Source organism: Ptiloglossa arizonensis, chromosome 1 (genome assembly GCF_051014685.1).
Source record: "Ptiloglossa arizonensis isolate GNS036 chromosome 1, iyPtiAriz1_principal, whole genome shotgun sequence".
In the NCBI taxonomy this organism is placed as follows: Eukaryota; Metazoa; Arthropoda; class Insecta; order Hymenoptera; family Colletidae; genus Ptiloglossa; species Ptiloglossa arizonensis.
This window is the reverse complement of record NC_135048.1, coordinates 3,034,014-3,056,318: the sequence shown is the minus strand read 5'-3', so window position 1 is coordinate 3,056,318 and position 22,305 is coordinate 3,034,014. Positions and strand designations below refer to the sequence as shown.

The 22,305-nt window shown below is 40.8% G+C and overlaps 1 protein-coding gene across 1 annotated transcript in view; it reads left to right on the top strand.

Annotated features, from left to right (window-relative positions):
* The first annotated feature begins 807 nt into the window (after positions 1–807).
* LOC143143838 (cytotoxic granule associated RNA binding protein TIA1) overlaps positions 808–22,305 on the top strand; it is an 833,023-nt gene continuing 811,525 nt past the window's right edge. The window contains exons 1-2 of the mRNA XM_076305580.1: positions 808–1,134; positions 1,559–1,868. Coding sequence (XP_076161695.1) covers positions 1,617–1,868 — 252 coding nt within the window. The 5' untranslated portion in view covers positions 808–1,134; positions 1,559–1,616. The remainder of the gene's footprint in view (positions 1,135–1,558; positions 1,869–22,305) is intronic.

Below are 22,305 nucleotides of genomic sequence, written 5' to 3'. Positions count from 1 at the left end.
ACCGCGACTCGATTTATCGCGTTACCGAATTGAAGAAAGTTTCTGCCGGTAATACAACGTCGTAAACGTCACTCGTGGTGATCGTGTCGCGAAGAAAACATTCGCTCGCCATTCGTATTTATAGCGGCAAGCCGAAGGATCGACGTACGGAGTTACTCAAGTCGACCACGTGGTTATGAGTGTGCATCGACCTCGCCGAGAGTTTTCAATACACATCGAGGGAGACTTCGGTGGAGCGATTCTGCCTATAGGGGACAATACACAATCCTCGAAACTTCGATAAAGCATTTAAACGCGCAAAGACCGATTACAGCGATCGCGACTCTATATTTATTCGCCGATTCCTCGCTCCGAGTGACGCGTCGACAAAGTTTGGAATTCGAGCGGCCACGTTTGCGCATCGACCAGGACAGATTCGTGGAGAACAATCGTTGACTTTAATTGCGTTATTCGCGAGAACGTTACATTAACTTTGATACCGAACACGAAACCGGAAAAACGAAAACGGTACCGAAAGTCGAAGTGAAGCGATTAAACATTGCACGGATTCATCGGACAACCAAGCGGGACTCGAGCGACTCGAAGGTCAACGTTAACTAGAAAAGCTACTCCGAGTTCATTGCCACCAGGAAAGCTGCAAAGTAGCAAGATCCCGCCCGCAAGAGATCGTGAATTCAAAGAGGCCCAGGTGGAAGTGATCCAGTCCGGGTCAACGATCGGAGTCAGTGGGTCGTATCAGAGACCCCATTTAGGAGGGTGGGTGCAGTGGTGCAGTGGTTGCAGGAGGGCCAGCGAGGTTGGGGTGGCCTCGTCCAGAGGCGCCTTGGCACCGAGTGCACCGGGCCCCGGGGCTGCGGTGGTGGGTTGCCTTGTTGGGGTGTACCCGTGTTCTCCCTCCTCCACGGGGCCCAGGGGCCCCATAACTCATCACCCTCAGGCTATCCCAAATCAGCAACAACCAATTGGCTGCCGTGCCTGTTGCTGCGTGCATAGCAATCACCAGCCAGCTTCGGTCCAGCTAACCAGTCAGCGGGGCGGCCTATCGCTGAGGGTAGCGAGGGTGGCGTCCACCACCTCCGTCCGAGCCGCCCCCTACGCCCACCCCCAGCACCAGGAGCTGGGGCAGGAGTGCAGGTAATAATAAATCGCTAAACATACATTGTAGCTTCACTTCGACACGTATAGTATTACTCTACCACCACTACCACTACTTCTACTTCCATTACTACTACTACTACTACTACTTCTATCGCCACTACTATTACTACTACTACTACTACTACTATTATTATCATCACTACTACTACTACTACTACTACTACTACTACTACTACTACTACTACTACTACTACTACTAATACTAATACTGCTACTGCTACTGCTACTGCTACTACTACTACCGCTACATCCGCTTCCACTCTGTTGGTCGTCGTCATCGGCAGTGTTCGATAAAAGTAAAATATAATAAGAGTATACGTATACGTAGTAGCACGCCGAAGTAACAAACACGGTTAATGGAGTAAAAAGAGTTATCCAAAACCAAAAACGCACGAAAAAGGTGTAGGGAGGAGACGGGGGCATTGGGTGGAGGTGGTGCGCACATCCTCGGCAGCCCGATGCTGTTCGTCCCGTTCACGGTGCCCACCTTCCCCGCGACGCATCATCAGACGACCCATCCTGCGCATCAGACGCATCATCAACAGCTGCAGGCCACTACCCAGAACCCGGTTCAGCAGCCGCAACAACTCACTCAGCTCAATCAGCTGAGTCATCTGAATCACCAAGGCATCGTGCCGGCTACGACCAATCAACCGACCATACATAGCACCAGCTGTTCCCCGCAGCAACAAGCAACGACACCGAACAAGGTAAAAAGAATGCCACGTTCATTTTAAATGTTTCTCTATTGGACACAGCACTCGATTAGTCCATGTTACGATACGTAACAAGGAGAAAAAGAACGTCCAAACTTTCACGCATTCGCCTTTACGCGATACGTTCGCCGAGCTACTCGCTCGAATAGCTTCCTATTCCTTATTTTCGTATCTCTGATCTTTCTCCAAAGTTCAACCTTACTTGCGACACGTGACAAATTGCTAGGCACATTACTCTAAACGATAACGTGGACTACGATAATAGTTAAACCGTACCGTGGAATATTATTTAATGTGCGTTTCATGGCAGGAGCACGAATAATAACGAGGAAACGAAACAAAGTCTTTGGAACTATTTTATTAAACGGTGGTGCAGAAAATGTTGAGAATATCTTTAACGCGTGAAATTGGTTGTATCGTGCGATACGTAAAAATACGCTCGTAAAAATTATTAATGCGCGGATTAAAATTTAACGCGTTGGTCTTTCCCTTCGAGACCGTAAACATTTTTTATACGCATCGGTCGAATTATTCGGAGAATATATTCAAACGAATTTTGCCAAATATGGTGTCGTAGGACAATTATTCTCCGTTACTTCTCTCGCGAGTTCAGAAACATTATTATCGCGTCGCGTAGAAAACTATGTACTTGTTTGTAAATCGTACTTTTATGCGAGCCATTTGATCATCGATGGTCTTAATCTTGACCACGTTCAACCGTGAAACGAATTGTTCGATTTATTGCCGTGAAAAGATTAGAGAAATATCTCGCGCGCAACAATCCTACGATCCATCATTGGTGATCGTGACAGTTAAAAAATAATATGCGTGTCTCAATAGCTAGAACAGAGTCGTTTATCATCGAGTTACCAGAATTCCAGTTCGCTGATTTACACATCAGTGGTACAATTCAAGCCATTCGGTTAAACGTAAAATCGGAACTAACCAACTATAAATGAAATAACAATTCACTGCTTATACGATCCACTCTACTCACATGCTGCTACATTGACTGGTCTTGTTTGTATAGATTCGGCGAAACCGAACTAAGTACCATACTATAGAGAAACTATTATCGAGCAAATCACGATGAACCGTTACGAATCGTTACATCCGTACAATTATCGTAACAATGAATCTACTCGCGAACATTTCTATTTTCTTGTCTTGGCCGTATCGTGTAGAAATGTACACGAGTTTCGACGCGTATTTGCATCGACTGTGTTATTTAGCGATAATACTTAAATGATATCGAGCGAGGAAATCAAGTGGTTGACAAAGGGAAACCGTATATGCTAATCGCATGCAAATCGATCGGAGTACTCATTGATAATTCAAATAATAGTATCTCATGAATAATCCATACCACGATCAGCAACTAGTCACTTATAGGATCAGAAAATTCATAACGGTACGCATACGGATCGAAATCTCAATGTCACCCTGCGAACGAGCTCACAAATGTACAAAATATACGAGACAACGTACCATCTTCGTTTATCCTTTCGAGCCACCTTCGCGTATCTGTTCACCGCTGAGGAAACAGTATATTCGTAGCGGAATCGTTTACAAAACTGTCACGTGATCCTCAATATCAGATCACATGTATCCGTTTAACTGGTAGCAGGATTCTATCGACGGGGGGATACACCGGCATAAAGGACATAATAACACTTAATTGATATCTATCGATATCGGCATCTCTAACGACGCCGCCACCGCCAGTGTTCCTGCCCCACCCCCAACCCACCCCCAATATCTATACTCGTGCCACTGTTTCCCCTCGGTGTCTCATGTTTGCAAGTAGCTTCTTGTTCACGGTATCGCCCGGAGCGTCGTATTGCTTCCTTCATTCTTCTCGCCCGCGTTTCCTCGTAGCGACGCGCTTTTATTATCCTGGCCAGGATTCAAGTCAATTTTCTTTAGCGAGCCATAACTCGTTGGGAGAGTTTCTCTCGGGCTAGGGACGTCGAGACACGCAGCGAACGCGACGCGCTGCTGTTGCCAGCGAGAACTTCCTTTAATTCTTAAAGTCTGGCAGTCCGCGGGTGGTGTTTCCTCTTGTGGCGCTCTACGACGCTCTACAGAATCCGCACGATATTCGCCGAAACGATACGACCCTCTTCGCGTTGGCGCCGGCTCGCCGATGAGAAGAAAAGACGTATCGTGCTCTCGTGCGAGTTATCAATTATCAAGCGCCACGCTCGGGAAGGAAACCGGCGAACAGCAGGGCGGAGGGAATGGGCGGGCCCAACCAGGGGGGCATCGCGTGAATTGATCTCTCCATCTATGTTCGGGAACAAGGTTAAATTAGGATGGATTGATGCGATAAACTTTTCGAATCATCGGAAGATTATTCTGACACGAGGTTACCTGAAAATAAATACTCGGGAGTCGTGAATCGTGGAGTGCATTTTTTCCAAGCACTGTCTTCTTCGACAACAAGTACATATACTTCCTCGAGCGACCTACACGGTTACCATTACTCGTCACCTGTGTGTTTACTCTCCGACATCCATTCTTCTTCCGAATCCACCGGTGTTTAATTTAAAATAAAAGAGTATCGTACATCGTCGTGAAGAAATCACGTTTTCTATTCTGGAACAAATCTGTCCTTGGAACCGTCCGAGGAAATCCGATGTATCGTGAGAAATATTGCTTTATAAATAAATAGTAAATAAATAGTCCCTGTGTATGTGATTTTGTACATATTCCAAGTAATTCACTGTGCGCTTGTCGACACACTGCCAGTGTTTGTAGAGTCGATACGTAAAGTCAACCTCAGTGACACACCGTCACGATTTTTCTCGAACAAAGTGAGTCAAACTGATAATTATACAACTGTATTTAATCTTATCATCGAAACACTGTTCGTTTTTATTCATCTTTTGTATTTTTAATTTATTATAACATATTCTGGTAAGTTTACAATTACAATAAAAATTATATTATTAACTTAATACTTCGACGATTAATTGCGTGTTGAAATTAGACAGTACAATCCAAAATGATTTAACCTGTCGGCCCTTATTACTTAAACGAAGTTTAGGTTCCCTTTGAGAAACGCGATGAATGTATAAATGGTATTTATTCTTTTACACTTGTTAATCCATCAACACAGGACATAACTGTCCTTGAAATATTTAACGACTTTTTATACGTTCTTTGATTACGTCGACAAAATATTAACATTTTGCAATGAATTTTGATTGATTAACTTGTTCGACTGTTAACGATTTCCGAGTTTCCACCACAGAGTATCGAAAGTCACGAGTTGTTAGGAAAATATCACCTTGTTCAAACTAGCTTAATCAACAGTATCGAAGCGTCCAAGACATAATTACTAAGAATCATTAATTAAGACTAGTAAATCTTACTGCCTAAAAGATCAACGGACAAATTAATTAAAGGTAGTAGTCGAACAAACTGAAAATATGTAATCATTGCTACATAGGAGTAAATGTAAATTGTGAAGAATCAAAGAAAAGAGATATTGTAACTGAAATAATCGGATCTGTTTTCGTTTTTAGCTCTGAGATCTAACTCTTGTTTCTATCACATTAACGGATGCTGCAGTTCGTACATTGTTAAAATGCCATTCTTTGCAACCTCGGAAACCATTAACAGTTGAACAATCCGTCGCGACTCATCGTGAAAAATCGTTACATTGCAGAAGTAATTAATGAACGTATAAAAAGTCGTTTTAAATATTTTGATGAAAGCATCCAAGACACTACGTTACTTACTTTATTTTACGACTTCAAAATAGCTTGTGCCATTTTAAATGCAACATTTACATTACCATCTACATCTGCTCTTAATCATCGAATACCCAACAGAACTTTGCAATACTCGAACAGAATTAATCATTCGTCACGACTGATCCAAGCGGAAAACGTGAATACAAAGGGAGCACAATTCCAACATATAGAAGTTACAGAATGAAAGTTTTCACCGAGATTGAATTACAAAGATCTATGCTTATATACATGTGAAATATATCTAATGTAGCAAGCACCTAGTTATTACGCCGATTTTAAATTCCAAGTTGCAATACCATCACATAATGTTGATTTTAAAAAAATATCAGATTAACGGAACCAATTAACGCCATTTTAAAACGAAATTGCATTCATGACATTCAATCAGTTTAAAATACTTTGTATATGTATTAACTGACTGCATTGGAAACCATACTTGCACACTCGTGTGAATGTAAAATTGGAGAACACGTTGTCGAGTGTACTTTTCATGTAGCAATGATTATACGGTATTTTGGATTTGCTCGATTTCAAGTTTCAATTCATCGGCTCGTTGAGTTTCATGTTAATTATTTCAAAGAAGGTTCGTAATACCAAGAAGAAGACAAAATCCAAAATACACGCAAATTCGATCATCGTCATATTCATACTTTGAACGCATTTTTAACAACTTTCCCATCTTTCCTCGAGAAAATGATAACGACATTTTTTGTTCCTTGGGCGACACTCTAAAACATCTTTCATGAATTTTCATTTCCACATATTTTCACATACACTGCATTCATTATTTTGCATCTTTTTATATTAAATTGTAATTCATTTTACATATACAATAATAATGAAAAACTTGTCCCGTCTGCGTTATGCTAGTGTTACCATAAGTTTATAAAAAATATATGTAGGGTGGGTGAAAAATCGTAGCACAACCGTCCAAGATGTAATTCTACATTAAAAAATAAGGGAAAAAATGTCATAAAATTTCTTCAATTGAGACTTCGTTTTCAAGAAAATTGAATTTGATTTGCTCAACTACGCAATGCGTTTTACTTATCGTTTATTATATTTCCGGTCATCTCTGACCGTGTGTGTGTTTACAAACACTGATAATAATAGAATGCTGTAGAAACTACCCAAATTGCTCGTTGTCTGTTAGAAGTCATAGTTCATCCAAGTGCGTAGCCGTTTATTTCGTTTCGTGTGTTAAGTAGTTAAATTATTCAGTTATGGTAAAGTATTCTAATCGAGGGTATGTTGATATGTTGCTCGCTTTCGGAGCTTGACGAGGTAACGCTTCTGTTGCAAGCAGATATTACGCAGAAAAATGTCCTAATCGTCGACATCGGGATAGGAGAATCATACAGAGAGTAGAGCGAATGACAACGAAGACTGGCTTATTTTGATCAATTGTGATCGTGGTCGACGATACGCATAAAAAGTAAGGTTAACATTTCCTTTCGCAGTTTTTAAATATTAGAATTTAGAGCAACACGGAATTGCGTGTAAATTATAAGAAATATTTAATAAATCGAACAACCACTTCGTACAATTTTATAGATAGATATTTGCGACGTTAAATGTGTGTCAAATGTACATCATTGAAGTGTTCTTCGAAGTGTAAATGTCACACCTAGCATGTACAAGAAATCTTAGTTCTATGCATAATGTTGGTACGCAATCCATCGTATTCGGCACAATAACCGCTTGCACTCGTACCACATTACGCGGAAACAGAATTTTCTGAAACAGGATTACGCGCAAAGAATGAATTTTTGTCAGTGGCTACTCGAACGTCACGCTGCAGATCAACAGTTTCTATCGTGTACATTATGGTCTAACGAGTTCAAGTTTACACGAGATGGATTTGTCAATGTCCACAATACGCATTGGTGATCAGACAAAAATCCTCATGTCTATCGTAAAACTCACTTTTAAGACAGATGGAGTGTCGATGTTTGGGCAGGCATAATTACGAATCAAATCGTAGAGCTTTATTTTCTACCAGACAATCTAAATAAAAGCAGACATTTAGAGGTTCTTACGCGATATGTTGTCTTCATTGTTAAAAGAAGTACCTAAGGATATCAGATTTAGAAGAATTTTTCAAAATGTCGGTGTCTCGTCACATCTCACGGGACCAGTTTTAAATTTTTTGAATAAGAAGTATTCGTGTTGGATAGATCGTGACGGTAAGGTACACTGGCTATCAAGTTACCCTCGCATCCCTAGACTTTTACTTATGGAGCCATGTGAAAAAAGAAGTGTACAAAGAAAATATTTATAACGGTGCACAGCTAAAGCTAAAAATTCTTCATGTGTTTAAAAATTAAAAAATGATAATACGTTACAATCCGTTGAGTTATCTTTAGTTCGTCGAATACAGTTATGTATGCAACAACAAGGAGGACATTTCCAACAGTATTTGTAAAGTAAAAAATGAAAACGAAAGTAATAAACTTCAAATTCAATTTTCTGAAAAATGAAGCCTCGAATGACAAAATTGTATACCATACTTTTTTCTTATTTTCTAATGTAGAATTACACCCTGGCCGATTTTATTACGATTTTTCACCCTCTTTGTATATAATCCGATTCGGGCACTTTCACATACAACGAAACAATTGTTCTAAAAGTCACTCTTTGCTGGAAACACAAATTACTTTATCCGGTATCTGATAATTTGTTCAAGGTTACAAGTTCGATTATTCTATTTCGGTGTTACAACGAAGTTTATCGATTCGATGTGAAAGTACAACTGTGATCGGTTTCAATATTTAAATGCACCGAACACACATTTAACGTCGCAAATATCTATCTATAAAATTGTACGAAGTGGTTGTTCGATTTATTAAATATTTCTTATAATTTAAATGCAATTCCGTGTTGTTCCAAATTCTAATATTTAAAAACTGCGAAAGGAAATGTTAACCTCACTTTTTATGCATATTGTTAGCTTTCAGTTTCCATATACACGGTAAATTGCATGGTTCGTTTTGTTTGTATAATAAATTTTTAAACATTTTTTCACCTTAATAGTATTTTTAGATATTCCATCACGTATTCCATCAGTATTTGATCAAGTTATGTACGTTAAGCATTCACAAGTATCATTGATGTTAGGTTTCATCGTATATCGTCGCTGCACCTCGCTTCTTACGCACATTCGTATTCTTAATTATATTTTATACACACACACATACACACGCATGCATAACTACTATGCTAACAAATTTACTTTCATGTATGTGCAATAAGAACGCATAATAATGATAACAATAACAATAACAACAATAATAATAATAATAATAATAATATCATTTTACACTTGTACGATATTATTTGGAGAATAGAAAGGCTGCGGTTAAATTATTCTCACGAATATTATTCACAGCTTCGCGTTTCTAAAGTTGCGGCGAAACTGATCTCTAGTGCAAACCAAGCACAAGAGCATCGAAACAATACTGTGGAACCATGCTTCCTAATTATCACAACATTTGCTGGTCATATTCCAACCTTTAAACTCGCTGCCGATTATTGAGCGCAATTAACGGGGATAGAAGTAAACCGTCGGGCTAAGGTGCAGTTTTCATCCAATAAAGGGATAGAACTTTGTAGGTGGGTTTTCGCGAAAGAATGAAGAAGCGATAAAGAAGGTAGGCACGAAGGGTGGGAATAACAGAATTTCTAAAGCGAGGGAAATTGCTGATACCCCGGTAGAGGGCTGTGTAGAAGGAGTAGGAAGACTTTGAGAGTTGTTCGCGTAACTTTATTAATTAGAGGCCGTTAGTCCTTGTTGCTCGATACACCTTATATACCTACTACGGTCATGCCTTTCGTACAAAGAAGAACGAGCATCTCGTCATTCATCTGTTCTAGCTCCAGGCGTCTGCGACGCTCTTATATGTTCCGCGAATCGATCATCGTTAATGTCCACGGTAGTTTCCGAAGGATCCTGCCTCGTATTATTGCCTCTCGAAAGATCGTGACTCCCTTATTGTGTACGTCACAATTACTTCGGATGCTTCCTTTGTCGGGTTGGATCACTTTGAACGAGTTATGAATTCATAGGGAAATTCGATCGACGCGGTGCGACATCGTGCACTATTCGTCCGGGACACTGCATTGCTTATTCGCATCTAATAGCGTAAGCAAGAATGCACATTAATGGATCATTGTAACACACGTTTAACACGAAAATTAACACCTTGCCGACAATTTTGATGCAGTAATCCTGCTCACTGCGGGTACGTTTGAGTTTCTCGATAAACGTATGCGGGTACGTATGCTTACGAAGACTTACGAAATTACTATGTCGGAGAATACGATACATTTACTTCAAAAGGAAATCGTGGTTTAAATAATCAATTATCACGCATAAGACTTTTTCAAATCGGTTTCGAGGCGTATGCTTTCCTAAAAAGCAATATAGTAATTTGCTATAAACAAGATTTAGAATATCGGTTCGTTGACGCTTCCAGTAACACATTGTCGCAACAAGAACATCGTTCTTGAATTGTGCTCTGCCAAGTGTGCGATTAAAAATTGCGAAACATAGATCGGATCATCGGGGAGAAGGAAGGGGTGAATAAAATTTAAGATTCTTTGTACTTAAACTTTGGCGCTCTTTTAAAGAATGTTCTAGTCATCTTTTTTCCAATGTTCCCGACGTTGCTCCGCTTTCCAAAAGTACATAGTTTGCAGAGAAAGGTTCGAGGAATGAGCGCATACTTTCATTCTGTTGTTGCGAACAATGTTTAAGAGCTATTGTAACGGCGTTTAAACACAGAGGTCGAGCGATGAAACGTCCGAAAAAGTTGTTGAAAGTAAATCTGCAATTTGTTTAACGATGTAGCAGTGAATGTTCAACATTGCGTACGAAGATAGAGGTTATCGTTGAAATAGAAAATTCTTATGCAAATCAAGGAAACGAAATCGATATATTTAAAATGCTTCATATTTTTACTAGAGGTAATATCATTATACGTAACTGTTTCGTAGTATAAACGTTGATTAATGCAAAAAGTTGAGTTCTTCGAGGATGATTCAATCCTAGAACCCTCTTATGAAAGAATCGACTTAAATTTTCCTCGAAAGAAGCACCATATTTGCTCTGTAGCTGAAACAAAGATTCCATGAGATAGTTTCGAAAAGAAATCGAGACCTCCAATGACACGGTCTGTACCACCGCAAAGGCACAGAGGACGCAGGGTTTCCGATTAGCGAAATAAGGCTGGTGAAGCGCGTTCTACCAATCGGGAGTCGAAACTCGTTTTGCGTCCTACGTTTGTACAAATTAAGCAAGCGAGGGACTCCACAACCCTCGTGCCTCGGGCTTTGGTTTCATTATATACGGTAGATCGTAATTCGGGATTCTTGAACATATATGCGCCTCGTACGCCGAGGCCTCGACCATGGGTCACGATATTAATATACCGATCGTGTACAAATACATCCGTCCCTTTGCAAGCCTCGTGTCGAATTACGCTTGAGCAACGTCCGAGAATCGATCGCGATAATGTCCAACTCCAACGAGAAAAGATTGAAAAAGAAATTACGTTACGTATTCTCGAATCGGTTGAAATAGTGTTTCGAGCGAACGAGGAGGACAAAAGTAGCCCGAGATCTTCCTCGTCGGGCACGTGGCCGTTCCTTGGAAACCGGCTCGCGGGACGTAGGAGTAATCGCGATTTACTGGTCGATTACGCGGCTTCCTTTTCTTCGTCACCGCGTGCATTCTCTCGACGTCGTCTATTAGCGTCGTCGCGGGAAAAACACTAGGCGAAAATGTAATTACGAGCCGGTCGGGCAACGTAATCGACGAAAGAAAGATACGCGACGCGGAACAAAGGGCAACCGGTTAGCGCTTGCCATAATTAGGAAATTGCTTTTCGCATGGTAAAAATGTATCGCGGCGAAGAAAGCGCAGAAGGAACTCATTATGGGAGGGATTGTGGGGGTGGGTAGAAGGGTGGTGTTAGGGGTCGGGAAGAAGCACGGTGCACGGATGAGGGAGGAGGGTGGTGGGTTAGGGTGTGGGGTGAGAGGAGAGAAGTTGGATAGGGAGGAGACGGAACGGTCGGGACGGTGGTGAGTGGAACGAGGGGCCTGCGTAGCCATTTTCAAGGGAAAGCGAAGCGGAGGTTGCTCATGGTGGAAAGGAGTGAGGGAGTGAGGCGCGCAAGGGGAAGATCAAAGCACTGGAGATGATTTCATTACGACACGCCACTCGTCTACTACGTTGAGATATCAAAAGAGTGGCGGCCTCGTACAAGTACGGCAGTCGTCGGCGCGGCTCCGCTCAGCGTGTGGAAGTTTTCCGCACAATGCTTTTCTTGTCGGCCTAGAGAGAAAGGAGAAGGCCCCCGTTGGAAGAAGAAGGAGGACGCCGAGTAGGAAAAAGCTGGCGCACGAAAGTAACCCTCGCCGTTCTGATTCCTAGCCCTCCTCCCTTCACTTCGAGGGAAGAATATTATTAGCTCAAGCTGCCGCCTATTGTCGAAATAAGTTCGACCGAGCTAGCGGATAAAGATACGAATCCAGTGCATTCTATTCATCCGGCACTTATGAAATTCAGTTTCCCCGGTCTATCTTTCAATTTTTCACGATCTTCCTGATGTGTTTCGCGCGGGTTGTTGTTACGGGGTGGATATCGAAGAGGGACGCGTTACAAAGCGGATAGGGCATTGAAAAAGAAACAGGCTAATGGATCGGTGGCCGGATAGCGACTCGGTCGCAAACTAATTCTGCTACAATAACGAGCGATCGTTTCTTTCTCTCGTAGTGTTCTCCGCCAACGTTAAACCGCGTCGCATGAAACGATACACCTAATCATCGCTGATAAATGCTTTACCAAAGTGAACAGTGCATCGACATAATGCGAATTCAAATAGACCGTTACGAATGTTACAATCGTTAAGAATGCTGAACAATTTATTTTCCAAATGTTCGTTAAAGCAAGAGCGGAGAAGCATTGAATATGTACAGATTTGATAGAATTTCCACTTATTTGTAGCGAAAACAATGGAGAGAAGTATTACAACTAGATTCTTCGCCTTCCGGGTGCACACCTTCCAGGACACTTTACCTTCCAGGTTTCCGTATACTCGAGCAAAAATCATTTCATTCGTTATATCCGCGAACTTGTTGAAACGATCGGTCGCTGGGTAATAAATACATTGTCACGTTTACATTTTCTAGAGCTAAGCTTGAAAATGTAATTTAATTATCGACGTAAACGTAACGAAAGTGGATGAAATATTTTGTTCGCAATGCAGGGGAGACTACCTGGAAAAATACACGCTCCCGATAACTCCGATCCTTCCACACGGGGAGGTATACGTACCGGCATCGCGAAGGATTCTAAAGCAAACGTGGAAAGTTGTTACTTACCGGGAATGTGATACTCGGGCATTGCCGAGAAGTGTTACTATCGCGCAACACGAACTCTACACATTACTCGACTTTCAATGTTCCCATTATGGCGGTTCGAACTGATACCGTTTCGTAAAATAATCAGTCGAGTTACGTTTACCTTTCGAAGCGTTGCGTACGCGCGACCGCGTGACTAATCGTCTCTCCTTGGGACTCGTCGAGCCCTTTGATCGACGAGTGAATTTTTCAGCCCTTGCCCTCTCTTCGATACCCGTTCCTTGGCTCGTGCTTCCGGTTCGTCCGGCTCCGCGGTTGATCGTTCTCGGTCTCGTATCCGCTAACTACGCGAGCGCGGAGAATTGCACCCCGAAAGTGGAGCCCGCGAGGGGGTGGGGGTGAGGGGACGCGATTCAATCACGCGGTATTTCTATAGAAGCTAGCCCGCGGATACTTGGCCTTGGATCGATCCGCGACGAGGACGCGTGGATCCCCGGATAGGTCAGCAATTAAAATGAAATTCGTAAAAAGGAACCCTCCGGTCGCCCGGCTGTAATGAATACAACGTAGCGGGAGCCATCGTAATATTTTACAAATGAGCGTACCGAAGCGGCGGCTTACGAGGAACGTTGGTAGGGAACGTGGTGTTGGGAGATGGAAATAAAAGAATAGATACGAAAACAAGAACAAAGAGGGACAAGCCGAATGCAGCTACGCCGCTGATGTTGCAAGTGTCTGCTCGTCCTCCACCTCCGTATCGTTTCCTCCTTCGCCTCTTCCTGCCTCCGTCTCTACCGCCAGCGTGTTGCGCTCGCGCCGCAGATACAAACAAATAGCGGGTCATACTGGCGAAGTAACAAATGCCGGACATTTACATTTAGCAGCGAGGGTAGCCTCTCTCTCTCTCTCTCTCTCTCTCTTTCTCTCTCCCCCTCCCCTCTTTTCTCTTTATCCATTACTTTATTCCCACACTGTTCAGCATCTCTATCTCTCGTGTTCCGCATTTCTTTTCCCCTTTTCAACTTCCCTTGTTCCGTTTCTCTCTCACAAATTGCTCGCGCTCGGTAACGAGAGCGCTCGTGTGTGCAGGCTGCATTATATACGGTGGCTCTGTACAGTCCTCGGTTAGTACAGCGCTGGCCTTCTTGGCACTTGCAAATTTTCCGCTTTTAAATGTTAATTTCACCGTAATCGATGGTACTCCCTTTATCCGGGGGTACCAGCATGCTCTGCCCGATAGCTCTCACCCTTTCTGTCCATCGAGTTCAGCGTTGTAGAAAACCCTCTCGTCCATCGGAGTTGGCCTTATTAATTGGGCTGATCAGTTGGAATGGAAGTCGGGGTTTTTACTTCGCGAAAGAGCCATTTTGCAAACATTACTCTGTACAACGTCGCAGAAGCAAGCGTATTTCGATTTTAAACGAGAGCTTTCAAGAGGTACGTCTATACGAAACAAAAACAACGTAGCTTTCGAAACAACATTAGAGGCTTGATTTAAATTTCTTTAAAATACATTCGAAGAAACAGTTTTCAAGAAAATTTATGTGCGAATAAATACCTATTTAATCGAAATATTCTGTATTTAAATAAAATGAAGTTTCGTTAGTCCGTGCAGAGTAAGAATAATTGCGATGGAATTCAAATTGTATCTGTAGAATTGTGAGGAGGGGCGTCGTTCGTGTAATGCACGTTATCTAGCTTACCGTCACTTTTATAGCAAAAATGCAGACGATGACAATTATTGGATATTAAAATAAACAACTTTCCTGTTTTATACAAGTTTTGTACGTAATCGATAATTACCGAGATATCGAACTCTGCTTTTGATACTCCGCAAAGATGTATAGTAACAGAATCCTGCGTATCGGTACCTCGGAAAGTAAAAAGAAAGTTGTACACCGGAAAATTACTTTTTTATTGGAATAATATCTTCCTTCTTCGGGTAACATCGAGTAATTCAGTTGGTTATGAATGTACAGTTTCTCGACGAAATTGGGTTGCCATTTGATTATACTTGTTTCGGTTACGGGCTAACTGAATATCAATGTATACAAAATAAATACACATCGAAATTCAGCGTAATACAGAAATACCAAAAATTAGCGTTGACAAATGAATACCACGGGGTAGTCTCGTTCGGTATTGTACAAATTTCACAAGCGGTGCAATGACGCGAATAAGTTCCAATACCTACTTGCGTAATTGTTAATCGAATGAACTTTATAAAAGGAAACGTGACAGAAAATTGATATGCACGACGTATGCAAGTTGGTAGGTGTGCAAAACAGAATCTGGCTAATAGTGACAACCGACCTCTACCCATCCAGCGAATTACAGATATGCTTCGCTGGCTGGTAACTACGAGTGTCCAATTACTTCCTGTTAACCGTCCGATTGTCGTCCATCGTCATGCAGTGATACTTCTATCTCGAAATAAGCCGTGGTGTGGGCCAGTCACTGCCGCCGACATTCTGCTTAATATAATTACGAAGTATCGATCCTATCCTGAACAAGAGAAGGAAGTTACGAGAACGAAAGTCTGCTGAACGTTTTGGTTAAATGTCATTACCCAATCCTAAGGTTCGCGACATTTTATCCGTTACTCCTAAAATACTTTTTCTCTAACCTGGGAGATTAGATTACTATTTTTAGTTGTCAGATTACGTGCAAGTATTTCGTATTTAACGTTTCTTAATCTTAAATACGAATCGACACTTTGACTCGATACTGTGCAATGGAAAACCGTATATGGTACCAAGGATTTGGAAAACGTTTGGCTATATTTAAATTATCTGTATTTTCAAACGAAATCAAAATGAAACGATCATTAAAATAGTAATTTGATACTATACAGACTCTTTTAGATATTATAAAAGAAAAGGAAGATCTGTCTTGAGTTGAGGGGAACACCAAATCCGTGAAGCTGAGTATTTAGCAAGTAGAATTTCATTAGAATTTCATAGAAACGAACAATATTTGTTTAACTGTAACGAGGAAATGTAACACAATTAAGAATTCAATATGAACGATACGGTAACTTGTGTGCAAAATTCTACGATACAATTTGCGAAGTATTTCTCGCGTTGACATTTATGAGTATTCAAATGTATCGTAGTTGAACTCCCAAGGTATAATATATCTACCATTTATAGAGTATACTTCTCTGGTGCGTTCAAAATCATAGTATTTTGACCTTGTTACATTAAAATTCGGTTCAACTTGACCAAATTTAAACTCCCTTCTACCATTTTTGGAGGAACATATATTTAGGTAGAAGTATACTAAAACCAACGAAAATTCGGGTTGGTTTTTCATATAGTAATACGATGCAAATTATACATGCAAGACCGAATGCAATCTTCCTGTAAGAAGGCTGTAAAAGGACATTGGGTATTAGAAAGCCCTGCATGCGTCAAGGAAATCGTCAGTGACATTGTCATAAATCTTTTCATAAAGGTGTGTAGGCCTACAATGCGTCAAATGTCGTTGAATGCCGTTTTACTCTTACGAAAGTCCTTGAAAATATAAACAAATTCTGAATGCGCTAGCAACGGTCTCAAAAATGACACGATTCTCGTCGATTTAGTGTAAACTTAATCACGCGGCTTTAACTGTTGATATTTGTGAATTTTTTCTGACGATACGGAATACCTAATATATATATTAATAATACGTACTTGGAAAAAGAATGGTAGTGTATATGTAAAATGCAAGCGTCCCATAATGTGTTAACTGAACTTCCTATTTGCACGTTGGATGGATTTCTTTGGTCCTAATGGTTAGAATTGAATAAAATTTGAATCTTTAGAAAGTAAACGAATATCACTATCATCTCACGTAGGCATTTTGAAACATTGATTTTTTTCAGAACGACAAGCTTCTTAAAAGAGAATTAAAGTTTACCGAAATAAACTTGAAAGTTTTTAGAGATTTATCAAAAAGTATTACAGAGAAAAGATAATAAAGAACGTTACAGTTTGGATTTTAAATCAATTTACAGATTTTGATTTCTCAAAATTGGTAATGTGATGTTCCGCTTAAAGGTATGTGTTGCAAATGCGTAAGTAGAATGTGGACAGTGCGAAGTAACACTGTTTCCTTACTTTGTCTGACACAATATCATCTGCTATTCCTTCGATGACTGACTGTTTGTAAACTCAGACCTACTTAGAAGTACTAAAGTGGAGCCTTTATACGAAAACATTTACACTGAACTTCTCGATTGTTGGCACACTGGGGAACGCAAAAGTTGTCGTAACGTCACAGAGGTGTAAAGGTTTTCAATTGGTAGAATGATGTCACTGACGACTCACATTCCACTAATTGGGATTTGGAACGCGTTTCGCTCCACATCTGCACTTATGACGTTACGAGAAGTTTTGCTCTCGGATGTATGTACACGTGGAACGTAGTGTGCCAGTTTTGTTCCTGTAATAGGTAAACAGACGAAATTTTTCGCGAAAATGCGATCGATACTGACTGCGAATTATTGTTCTCTTTTTGAAAATTAAGCATCGGAAGCTCAATAAGTGTTAAATTCGTAGCAATTTTGGAATATCTATGTCCTGTTTGATTAAGTTGGCATTCGCACTGAATGCACGTATGCATAGCTACCATGAATTGTAGGAATAAAATGAAAAGAAAATTTCTTTTCTGCAAACACCTTGATTTATTACACGCAATATTTGATATTAATCTTCCATCGACAATAAGCATTCTATTTTCATATAAATTTGAATATGTTTATATTTTTCTTGTACAATTTGATTACTTGTACCTGTATATTTCTAGATATAAACAATCAGATTTTTGTATACGTAATAGGACCCAAATCGAGGATCTCTTTAGACTCGTCTTAAAACTATAGAAATAATTTCTTCAAATGCGAGAAACAGAAATTACATTTTGTATCGAGAGGAGCCGAAGATACGGATTTATTTAAATATTTTGAACGAATTGTCAAGAGTGGCGCATAGAAGTGTTAGGAAAATTCTTGAAATTGAAGAATTTATTCTGCTATGAGCTTCCCGCGCGTTACTTTTACTTTCCCCGTTCTATCATCGATGAATTTACCTCTGTAAACATGTAAGTATATGTCGAACTTCGATCGAAAGAGTTCAAAGAGTTTACGAAACGATCGATGTTGCGCTCGTTGAAAACGCAGTCCACGGAGCACCTTGGGAAGTTGAAAACAAAGTGGCAGTACGAAATAAGGTGGCATAAAGCAAGAGGAAGTGGGGGTGGCGGTGAGAAGGGAGAGATCGCGGGCAACACGCGAGAATAAGAGGGTTGGGTGGAGGCGGAGGGACTCGTTATGCACGAAACGCATTACTTTTATCTCGAGCAAGCCGAGAGTGGCGCCGAATTGCAATCAATTTTTTGTCTTTCTTTCTCAGCCCCACTCATCGCTCACCCTCTCTTTCCCCCTCTCTCATTTTATCCGTAGTCCACTCAGTTCCATTCCTTTTGGTTCCGTTCTGAACTGATCCGTGCCTGCCCTGGGCCGTGTTTCGTTCGTTCGTTCGCTCATTCGTTCAGGATGGCTGGCTGGCGTTACCCCGTGCAACCGGAATTTGCATCCCGGATCCCACTATTTGCATTTCAATTCCACGAGACTCTCACCACCGTCGCTGCCACTACCGCTGCCAAACGGCGGGTACAAACATAAATACGAATTCAAGGGTCCACAAATGACTATATCTCGCATAACTTCACGAACGATTCTGTGTATCCTGATTAGGTCCGGTTACCATGGACTATACCATTCCCTGTTCTATTTACGTTGAACTAAAAATTTCCTTCTAAAGAACGGAACCGGGATAAACTCGAGTGATTACTCAAAGTACTTTGCATTTTATCATTGACGTTCGGTGCTCTAGATTCTTTGTTGCATCGTTGTAGCGTGCAATGGTTTTCATACACCGATTGAAAGTCTTATTTTGGACGGCGAGAGTTACACAGGAATAGGAACGGACCAGCTATCTTTATCATCGAATCGTAATTCAAATTAACCATCCCGGACTATTCTTACTTCTTAAATAATTCCACCGTATACTCGTGTTTTTATTTCTCGATTTCTCAGTGAATCGTAGGAATGCATATAAATCGTTAATTTCTATTTAATGCAACTTTATTGCAGTTGAATTTATTTTCACACTTAAATGTCTTTACGGTTAAATAGCCGGTGCTCGCTCCTCGAGTAAGGCATTTGAAAAACTTCACAAAGGACTGAACGAAGTAAAATTACAATTTACAAATGCATTGCGATACGTGTTCTTCCACAAAAAGAGAATCGAATTTATCGATAATCGTGACGTTCTAATTATCATATAAAAGCATTCAGGGTAGAAAGAATATCAGCTTCGTTTATTGCGCGACAATACAAATGGAACGGTCAACGAAGAAATTCACACGTTAATCGCTTGCAAATTGTTGTACCATAAAATCGTGGAATACAAATTTCAAGTTCAAAAGTTTCATAAATTATGAAAATCGTAATGACGCAAAGCGATGCTTCATTTTTAATACGCTACGTACGCATACATTATACATATTAATCGTACCAATGTGTAGATTAATCGATAACCTGTCATTAAATATATCGCATCGTTAGCTTCTTCGAAAATCCCAGTAAATACGTGTCAATATATTTAGATCACTTTAAATATCTTGTAACCGTTTTATAGAATTATAAATAAATGTACGCAATTAGAATTCTGAACGATGCTATCTGACAACATCGTAGCAATATCGATAAATGTCGTGGATCGATATCAGTTTTCAATGTTTGTTTATTTTAAACAAGTCTTCGAAGAGGTTAAGGAATATCACGGTTTTAAATTACGAATAGTTACATACGTTCGATAAACTCCACTCGGTTTCCCTTGTCTTCTATACTACTACTTATTCTCGACCCAACGTATTGCTTCTATTTATATTCCGTAGTGCTCATAGTCCGTATTTTACAGAATGTTTACCAAACTTTGCCAATATATTTCACTAATCGAATTCATAAAAATATGTTAAGAAAACATCGAATGCCTCCTTACCGAGTTACAGCTTTTTAAAGTGCGCGCGTTAGAAAAAGTGTACAAAATTGGCTCGTAAACGGTACCGTCGTTCCAATCGTTGTTCGATAATTCATTTAAATATTGAAATTCCTCCGTTAACATTTAGCTTACAATCGGACGACATACCCGGACACATGTTTGCGCAACACCTTTACATCACCATTATCGGTGGCACACGGCGACGAGTTTCGTTTCTTTCCGCGATAACATTTGCATTCCACGCTGTATAAATTAAGCATTAGAATCCCCTATTCGAACGAGGCGAATTTCCACGCGTAAATCTAACGGTTGTCGTCGCAATTGAAAGTCGTCCGGTTCAATCCTTCCACGCGGCGCAGCAAAAACGTTAACGCGACGTCTTTCCCAACGTATGTGCCTCGAAGTACATCCGGTGATTTATCTACGCTGATACACGATAGTAGCCGCGTACACCGCATCAGTGTAACTAACCCCTTCACTCTGGAGAGCCCCTAAGGCGATGCTCTCTTCGACGCTCACGCTCGGATCGATCACATGTGCAGGGCTTACTCTTGTCTCTTTCCATCTTCCACGCGGCGTAGACCTCTGTCTCGCTTTCACGTGCATCAAGTTGGTCGATCGTGATCGTCAAAGGGTCGCTCACTCGTAATCAGTCGTGCGAGGGCTCACGCACGTCCTATCGCGAATATCGGGGTCGTTAACCCCCACCCCGGTACCACGCTGCTTCAACCCCTCCCTCGTTGCTCTCACCATCTTCTCCTCGACCTGCCCCCACCCTATCCCCCCTCCTCTATGTTCTCCTCCTCCTCCTCCTCCTCCTCCTCCTTCTCCACCGATGCAACAACATGCAGACCCCTCGTTCAGAGGCGTAGCCTGATCTCAAACCCCCTTTCACGGGCAGCTGGGTCGCAGGTGAGATGTGAACGGACAAGAGAAAACACGGGGATACGGAGGAAGGAAAATAAGGATCGTGCGGTAGGTATTCATGCGTGTCGAACACCTTTCTGGACTTTGAATCGTGATACTTGCCTCCTTCGGCCGTGCAACGACGTCGTCTTTGATCTTTCGAGACGTCGTTTATCGATGCATGAGATAGGCCGTGCCTCCCCCCTTAAACGGTACGACTGCAACGCGATCGAGAAAAAACATCGTGAGCGTGAATCGTGCCGAAAACCAAACGATTTACTTTCTCTCGATGCGTATCTATTGCTGAGAACATTTTTATAAAAGAGACCTGTCGGGTGCTTGCTATACATTCGTACCTAAAAGGAACAAAATAATGGAGATAGTTGAAACAGTGTTTGCGACTGCTAGGGAGCCGTTAAAAGGTGATACGAAACTTTAAATCTTTTATGGAGTATGAAATAGATTTTCGTTCAGCTTGTCGTAAAATGAGATGTCAGATTGGTCAGCAAGATACGAAATACAGTGTGTGGGTGCTAAAGAATAATTATTCATAGTTTTCCTTATATTAGACATAGCGTTCCATGTATTGCTTATATTAATTTCTAACTTGTTTTTCAAGTTCAACGAGAAAATCTTAAGAACTGTACTCGTTACTCGAAAGAGATTAGTAATATTATATATACTTTGCAAATAAACTCCTATACAGTGTTTGTTAATCTTATCTTTGATTTGTGATGACATATGTTAGTACAAGCACGAGTACAGTGTACATTTACAAACACATGCACGATGCGCCACAACGCAAAGAGGTAGACTATCCGTTCGATAGTTCAATGATACGTCATGAAACGGTAGATTTACCCAATTGATTATCAATGTATCAACAACAATGTCTACGGGTATCTCCGTGTACACGTAGTCCATAATTCGCCTATGCCATTATATCCTCGCTGGTTTTCACCTCACACCGTTCAAAACATATTACAACTCTCAAGCGACTAACAAGCGACCGCCAACACAGTGGCAGTGATCCGAAACGCGTTATTCTATAGCCACAATTAAAAACTTCCTCGTATAAATCTTTATCGACGAAAATTTTATTTACATTTGTTACTTAGTAACAGTTTGCAACAACCATAGGTAAATGAAAATTTGCGGTCAAACTTTCAAACACATTTCTCTCAATTATTTTCAAATAAAATTTATGTTCATCAGGACAGAATTCGAGTATCTTGTTTAAACTAAACATAATTGTACTTCATAATAAAAAAAAACATAAAAGAAAATGCAATCGTTTCAACCTTCTTTTAGTAAACCAAAACTTTGAATCCTAAGAAACTAAAAAATGTA